General features: G+C 63.2%; 1 protein-coding gene across 1 annotated transcript in view; it reads right to left on the reverse strand.

The window, feature by feature from the left end:
- RALGDS (ral guanine nucleotide dissociation stimulator) overlaps window positions 1-8,399 on the reverse strand; it is a 19,223-nt gene that overhangs the window by 10,084 nt on the left and 740 nt on the right. The window contains exon 2 of the mRNA XM_077768478.1: window positions 8,260-8,391. Within this exon, the coding sequence (XP_077624604.1) occupies window positions 8,260-8,391 (132 nt within the window). The remainder of the gene's footprint in view (window positions 1-8,259; window positions 8,392-8,399) is intronic.

Below are 8,399 nucleotides of genomic sequence, written 5' to 3' on the forward strand. Positions count from 1 at the left end.
ATGAAGTCAGCATCACGGGTCTGGGGCAGGTGTTGGGCATCCCCGAAGGCCACATCCGATGCCACTTCCTTCCCTCTCTGCTCATTCAGGCCCTGGCTCTTTCTTGGGTAACAGAGGAGTTCCCCTTCCCTGTCCGTCATCACGTGCATGGGGACAGGGTTAAAAAAAAAAAAAAAAGGAGGAGGCAGGCATCTGGGCAGATGACTGGGCTTTCACGGGACCCAAAACCACAGGGCTGTAGTGAGGACAGGAAGGGGGGGTCATCTGGCTGCTCCCTGGACCTGGAGCAGAGAGGAAATGCCCTTGTTTTAGGGGACAGCCACCCCTCCCACTGAGCAGGCTGGCCTGGGGGCTGTGACCGTCCAGCCCTGGCTAAGGCCACTTCGCCTCTCCCACCTGCCCCTGTGCAGGGAAGGGCGAGCCTGCGGTGGGAAGGGGACCTCTGAGAGGTCAGGGAGGAGCCGGGACGTGCCAGCTGGCACAGGGCCACGTTGCACGGTCCTTACCCACAGCTGGGTGTGGGTCGCTGCCCAGACCCGAGGCGGGCATAAAGAAGACCCAGGCGAACGCGCCTTCCCTGAAGCCCTCGGCCTAAGCTGGGCCCCTGCTGCACCCCTGGGGGCAGCGACGGGGCACCTGAGCCTCTCGCCTCCTGCCCGCCCTTGAGGGCCCCAGGGGCTGCCCTCAGGAAGGCCGCTTCCTCTGACCTGTGGCCGTCCTCTCACTCTCGGCACTATGCCAACGGGGAAGCCACAGCCACCACATTCTCTCCGGAGAGACAGCCAGCCGGCTTCTGGGAAGTTAGCGGGAACCACAGGCAGGGGTCACCCCGACTCGGAGCGGCACCTCCCACGCCCACGCCCCTCAAAGAGCCGGGGCACGTGGAGGTCCGGCCCTTCCACCGAGGAAGGGAAACTCCACAGGCTCACTTTCCCTTTCCCTGCCTGGAAGAGGCCTCACAGGAGACAGGCTTCCGGGACCAGCTGTCCCCCTGCAGGACTGGGGCCCCATCACCCCACATGTGCTCAGGGACCAAGCCGAGGCTCGGCTGGGGGGGCCTGCCCTTCTCCAGGGTTTTGGAGCCACACTTGACCCAGCTGGGAACCAGTCCGTGTCCCGGACACCCAGGCTGGCGGCAGCGATGTGGAGGTCCCCACGCAGGACCCACCCGCCAGAGGGCAGTGAACTTGAACTCCCAGTGGGGCTCCATCAAGGCCGGCCATGGCAGGGGCTGCGGCCAGGCAGTCACCGGGCCCCCCGGCGGGTCCAGAGAGCAGGCGCTGCAGTGAGCCACTGGCCTCAGCCTCGCTGGCAGCAGCTGGCCTGTGCGTCACATGGTCCCCGAGCCCCGCCCCCACCCCCAGGGGCCCCCTTGGCAGTGGGGAGTGGGGGGCAGGGCGGGACGCCGAGAGGGACAGACTGGAGTCACTACCCTGTCACACAGATGGGGAGCTGCTCTAGCTCCCTCACGCAGCAGAACAAAACCAGCCGCTCAGAGCAACGCGAGGCAGGCGCCATCGAAACAAGAGAGGACAGGGGCCCAGGTTCCCAAGCAAACTGCCCCGGGGCCTGGGCAGAAACTGGCAGACTGGGGCGTTTGTTTCCAGCTCCTACCCCCTTCCAGGGACAGAGAAGGAGTGCAGCCAGCAGCCTGGCATCTGTCCTCCAGGACCCTCTGGGGCAGGAAGGGCAGGGCCCCGGCGCCTGGGGCGGCCCTGGGCACCCTGTTGGCAGAGTGGACAGCATCAGGCCCGGGAGCAGGTGGCCCGGCGAGGGCAGGGTAGTGGCGAGGGGGGCTCCTGGGGGAGAATGGGAGCGGCCTAGCAAATGGCAGATGTCCCAAGGGGAGGCTTCTGTAGGGAAAAGAATGCCACAGGGATGGCTGTGTCCTTGGGGGGCCGGTGTCCCCAGGTCCCTGAGACCCAGTTGGCAGCCATGTATCACATGCTGCCTGACCTTCCACAGCTTGGTTCAACCGGGGACGGGGGGTGGTGCTCCCAGGCCCCCCGCAGCAGGGGCACCTCTGTGCCCCGCCCTCTGCTGTCCCTCTGAGTACAGCCCAGAGCCTCAGGGACAAGGAGAAACGGCCTGGGTGGCATCTGCTAGTGTGTCACCTGATCAGCCTTCTCAGGGTGACAGGCCAGCAGGATGCCTGTCCCCAGCTGACTGCAGGCCAGGCCCCATTCCCTCAAGGGAGAAGAATGGGGTGGCCTGCTCCACCCCCTATCTCTGGATAGACCTGAGGGGATCTACTGGCTTTCCCCGAGCCCCCGCCTGGCCCGCAAGGCGGCTCGCGCCTGCATGTCTGCAGATGGCACAGCACCTTCCTTCCGATCACCCCCTCGGTCCCTCTCGGGTATGCCTTTCCCGGGGAAGCCACAACGAGGGGCCATTAGGGGCCTCCAGACCCACAGAGGCCTCTGCCTCGGACTGGCTTCTCCTAAGAACCTGGTCCAGGGCTGTGGCGGACGAAGAAGGCATGGAGACCCTGTCACACTCGGGCAGGGTGGGGGCCACCACCCAGGGTCACTGACTCACGGAGGTTACCCCAGGCCCTCACCTGGACACTGGCCACCACCCTGCGGCCCTGGGCACATGAGGCCCCTCCCCAGCACCCACCAGACCCCAGGGTGCCGCCTCTCCTGAAAGGCTCTGCCTTCCAGCTCTGCTCAGCCTCTCTGGCCCCAGCCTCAGTGAGCTTGTCTGTGAAATGGGGAAAGAAGCAACGGCTCCCTACAGGGCAAGACTGGGGGTTAAGGGAATGCACACAGCGTGCCCAGCTCAGCACCTGGCACGTGAAAGCGCCCAGGAAGTGTGGACAGGTGACCTTGTTGCTACTGAGCAGCACCCCCAGGGGGTGCTGACAGTTGGCGGGAAAGCCCTGAGGGCACCTGAGGGAGGCTGGCCAGAGCCCTGGGAACCCGGAGGAGGGCCAGTGCGGAAAGGGCAGGAGAGGGAGGTGGCGTCCTAAAACTGCCCGAGCCAGCCCTGCAGCCTTTCGAGTTTTCGGCCTTTTGCTCAAATGCAGGAGCCACAGCAAGAAACAGATCAGAGGGCCTGATCAGCCCTCCCAGGATCCCAGGCTCTTGGGGCAGTTTAAACATGCATCCCACACCCGTTCACAGAGTGGAGGCTGAGGATCTGGGCTGAGGAGACAACCTGGACTTTTCAAGTCCAAGTCCTGGTTCATCTCTTAGACCATAAGCTCCAAAAACTGAGGAAGAAAAAGGCACCTCGTGTGCAGCAGGGCCCTGCCTTCAAGCTTTCGTGGGCGTCCTGCACCCTGAGCCTGGTGGTACAGACAGGACCAGGTGGGGACCTGAGGTCACTCCTCGACAGGGGAGAGCCACATTTCTGCCCCCCCCAACACTGCAGCCCATAGACACAAGGGGACCTTTGCTGGGGACCCTGCAAGGCCAGGGAGCTTGGGGACCCCAGCAGCTGGAGTTTGGGGACTAGCCTCGCGGAGCCCCCAAAGAGGCTGTCCCTAAGAACCCTTGCCATCAGCCCAACTCCGGTTACTCATCAGCATTTAAAGAGAAAGAAGTCTGGGGTGCTTGGGGGGCTCAGTCAGTTAAACGTCTGACTTCATCTCAGGTCATGATCGCCTGGCTCATAAGTTCGAGCTCTGCATCGGGCTCTGTGCTGACAGCTCAGAGCCTGGAGGCTGCTTCAGATTCAGTGTCTCCCTCTCTCTCTGCCCCTCCCCTGATCACGTTCTATCTCCCTGTCTCTCAAAAGTAAATAAAAAACAACAAATTTTAAAGAGGAAGAAATGTGCCTTGAGCGGGGAGGAGTGAGGGCGCCCCCAGGCTGGCCCTGCCCACCCCACCCCCTGCCCTCCTGTCCACCTGAGGCCGGCTCCTGACTGTCAGGCTAGAGGCCACCACACATCAGGCCTTTGAGGGAGTGTAGCTGGTGACAGCTGAGGAGGAGGGTGGCCTGCTCCCAAGGGGGTGCAGGGCAGGGCCAGCGGAAGGTCCAGTCCAACCACAGCGTCCGACATCTGTGGGCATTGCTGGGCGCACACTCTTCACGTTTAACTCCCCCCTCCCCCCCTCCTGCCAATGCTTCACCTGACTGAAGGGTGAGAGTGAGGGAAGAACTGGGCGGGGAACACACAGGTCAGCAGCCAGGGATCGGCGGCCGGGGCACAGATTTAAACCTCAGCCTATGACCCTCCTGGCCAGGCCTGGCCGCTGCCCTGCTCTACTGTGGCCGCCGCACTCAGAGCCTCAGAGCAGAGTCCAGAGAGGGGGAGGCCTTCTGTACAGGACGCAGCCCGTCAGGGATGGTGGGGCCCAGAGCCCGCACCTTTCCACACAGGTGGGGTGGGGGAGGGTAGGTCGGGGGTCCTGCCTCGGGACCCTGAGGTCAGCTACAGGCCTGAGAAGCACCGTGCCCGCTGCACCCAGCAGCAGCGCAGCCCAGCCCCGGAGCCCCGGGCCCGGGCACTCCCCTGGCACCTTGTCGGACAGCACGACCATGGCGGCCACCACCCATTTGGCTCTGATACTGCATCGGGCACTGCAGGGACTGCTTGCCAGGCTGCCTCTCTCAGTCTCCATCTGAACCCTTAGGCGAAGAACTGGTATCAGGCCCATTTCCCAGATGAGGGAACTGAGGCTCAGGGCTGGGGAACAGGTCCAGGGCTGCAAGGGGCCCCGCATGCCAATGCTGCCTCTCGGTTTCAAAGGACATTCTGCCTCCAGGTGAGACTGCCCAGCGCTGCTGTCTAACCATCCCCCGGGGCGGAGAGGGAAATGCCGAGGCAGCACCCGTACCCCGAGAGCTCCCCAAACACAGGCCCTTGAGCCAGGTGCCCCTGCCTCGCTCACCAAGCAATCTCTCAGCTATTCATCTGCTTCTCCTTCCCCAAGGCTGTGGGTCTCTGCTCCCATCCCCGGAGAGGCGAGTGGGGACTCACTTCGCTAGGGCTGCGTGTCCGGGAACACCGCGTCTCTGCGCCCGGGACACGGTGACCACAGCATGGTACTGAACCACGAAAGCCATCGGATCGGGCAGCTGCCCAGCAGCCCCCAGGAGCCAGTCCTTGACTGCCTGGGGGCCACGTCCCGAAACCGCCTCCACCGGCTTGCTCAGAGGCTGCCGGGGGGCAGTGCCTGCTTACTCCAACCCTTTCTACCCGGCAGTGAAGACCGGGGCTGGAAACACACGTCCAAATTCCAGGTTGAGGATGGAACGGAGCCCCGCCTGTGAGCAGTCTCACCTCTGCTGCCCCAGGGAGGCAGCTCAGCAGAAGGAATGGTGGGGGGGGTGGTAGGGACCCCGTACCAGCCAGCCTGGCCCCCCCTTCCTCTTCTCTTGCGGTCCATGGGGGCCCAGCAGGTGGCAGTCAGTCCCCTCCTGAACTTGATTCGCCCTGCAGCCTATAGGCCACCCCCTCCCAGTTAAGAAGCCCTCCTCAGAGACTGCAGTGTGCAGATAGATCAAGACCCCGTCCCACCCAAGGCTATGCCTCTAGGACCTCCCGTGTCAAAGGCAAATGAGCACTGAGGTGAAACTGAAGAGCTGCACAAAGTGTGACCAGGAGAATAGACAACCGGGGCGGGGAGACTCTATTTCTGCCAGAAGAACAGAGAAGCCCTCCTCATTCCATTCCATCCAGACAGTGCTCAGACCTTACAGTCACATGGTGTGGGTCAGAATCCCATCTCTGCCACTCACTAGCTTGGGGAGTTTGTGCAATCTAACTTCTAGGGCCTTGGTTGTTTCATCTGTGAAATGGGCAAGCGACGATCCTGGCAGCAAAGAGACAATAATGCATGTGTGTTACTTAGCGCAGGGCCTCCTACAAAGTGCTGGCTCATACGAGCTATGATTTTAAACCTCTGGGGTCCAGCACTGAGCTTGCTTCTTCCTAGAAGCCCTTCCCAGTGTCCTTTGGTCCAATGAACTTTTGCCTTCCTCTGGTCTATAAGCATCGCTACTCTTCACTTGCCCGGGGGCTTCTGAGCTGCCTGGACTTAGTTCTGTTCCCCCAGACAGCTCCCTTGCCCTCCCCTTCTCTGATCCTTGCGCTGCGCTTGCGAATACAGCAGGCCCCCGGCAAAGAACAGCCCACATTCAAATCCTGGCTGCGTGTCCTTCTTGGCTGGGTGTACGTTAAAATCAGGGACTCCACGTCTCTGACTCCCGCTTCATCTGCTATAAAGTGGGGTCGATGATTACTCTGTGGGGTTGGTCAAAGCCAGGAGAGAGGGGTGGTGCCTGCAGCCAGTACGTGCTGCACCCTGCCTGGCCAATGCAGCAGCCTGCCCAGGGATGACGGCATGTGCCAGGTGACCTCCAGAAAGCAGAGAGCCCCTCAGGCCAAGCCGGGTCAGCAGTGACTTGGTTTTCTCGAACACGATGATGAGTGGATGCCCAGATGTGCAAGGACATCTGGCAGCCCAGAGAGGGAAGGGTTGGGTGGAGGCGTGGTGGGGAAACGGGGACAGGGGAGGGCAAGCAGAAACTGCCTGGTGGTTTCCAGACAGGACAGTGACCACGAGCGGGGCCGCTTCAGTTCTGGCTCACTACAGAGACCAGGAAATCAGCCCCAGGATGGTTGGGGGTGGCGGGGCACACTGTATTGGCAGGAGGGACAGGGACTTCCCCAGCCCCCCCTCCCTTCAGCCCATGGTAAATGGTCATTGTGTTTGGTTTCCGGCAGTGGCCTCCTCTTCTGCCAGAACCCTGGTTTTCCTGCCCCAGCCAGAAGCTTCCCCTTTGATTTCTAAACAGCGGCCATGGCCTGGATCTCAGCGCTGAGGCCTGGTGAGGGAGAGCAGCAGCGAAAGAGGGAGACGGAGAGGGGGAGGGGGAGCGGGGAGCTGGAGGCAGGGCAGACCTCTGGGGCAGGGGTAAGGGCTCAGCTCTGCTTCGCCTTGGGTTCCTCTGGGATGCGGATGGATAGAGAGGGAGGAACAGAAGCCACCAAAGGCCGCCCCCCCCCAGGCCAGGAACCGGCCCGGCCCCTGTGCGCTCGCACACGCACGCTGGACCCTCCCAGCACACAAAGCCGGAGCCGCTGCCAGCCATAATGAAAGTCAGATGAGCACTGGGCTGGCTCCCACCCCACCCTCCCTGGGGGGCCGCCCCACCCCCAAAGAAGACGGAGCTGTGGGTGGATGCGGGTTGGAGGACTCGCCCACCCCACCGTCCGCCAAGCTCCGGAGGAGCCTCCCAGGCCCACAGTCCCCTCAGCCAGAGCGCCCCGCCCCGTCGTCCCCCCTGGGGGCACGGAGACAGGCCTTCTCCTCAGGCAGACACACATGTAGGCCCTGTCTAGGCTCTGGGGACACACACGGGCACAGCCCCAGGCTGGCAATCTCCAGCCTTTCCAAGGTCCTGTGGCCTTAAGTGATGGAAGGCGAGGGGGCACCAAGTGGGGGGGAGGGGAGGCTCTAACCAGCAAGGGGCTCAGACTTCACTGTTAAGGCTCTGGCTTGGCCTAGATGTGCCCTGAGCCCCCAGACCCAGGGCCAGCCTCTGCCCAGGCCCCACACCCGGGCAGAACGGGGTGAGGGGACCCGTTCCTGGGTTCTGCTAGACTCTCTACAGTCAGGTGCAGAGTCAGGCGGGAGGCGGAGACCCCACGACCCACTGGGCCCCCCTGCCCAGAGCACACCGGAAACGAACCCCCAGCCCTCACCTAGGTATCCCACCCCACTTGTGACAGGCACCTGCCCCTTCTCTGAACCCTCCCAAATCCTTATGAATTCAGGGTGTCGGCGTAGTTTCTGGTCAACCAGAAATGAGTCACCCCGTCGGCCTGAGAGGCCCTTCTGCCAACCCCACTGCCTGGACACCTAGCCGCACAGGTTGCTGCCTGTCTGCCCTCCACCCTGCTTCTCCCCACCGGATCCCAGGTCTGCCCCCAAGGGGTGTTGTCTGGAAGGCCCCTGTGGTCCCAGCTGACTCGGGGGACTCTGCCATCCTAACTACTAGCTCACCACCTGCATCGCGGGGCCTAAGCGCTGGTGCAGGCACGGCCCCTGCTGTCAGAAGTTCACAGACGTAAACAGTGACAGCGCCGGGAACAGGTCTACCTGGGCTGCAGGGGCGCGGCGTTGGCACATCGAGAGGCTCGGTGGGGCCAGGTCCTGGGACGGATGGTGGAGTCGGGGGAGGGGGGGGACCACTTAGTCCCGGCTCTGGTCCCCAAATTGTTGCACCTTTTGTGCGGCGGCCCCCACGCCCCCCTCGCCGCGCCCGCTTTTGTGCGCAAGGCCCCTCCCCGGCCCGCTCACCCACCTCCAGGCGCGGCAGGTCCGGGTCGAGCTGCGTGAAGCTGTGCAGCACCACCGGGCAGCTGTCGGGGCCGCCCACCTCCAGGCGCACTGCGTTCCACACGCTGCGACTCCGCCGGGAGCCCGGAAACAGCGGCTCGAAGG

This window comes from Crocuta crocuta, unplaced genomic scaffold (genome assembly GCF_008692635.1).
Source record: "Crocuta crocuta isolate KB4526 unplaced genomic scaffold, BGI_CrCroc_1.0 scaffold35, whole genome shotgun sequence".
NCBI lineage: Eukaryota > Metazoa > Chordata > Mammalia > Carnivora > Hyaenidae > Crocuta > Crocuta crocuta.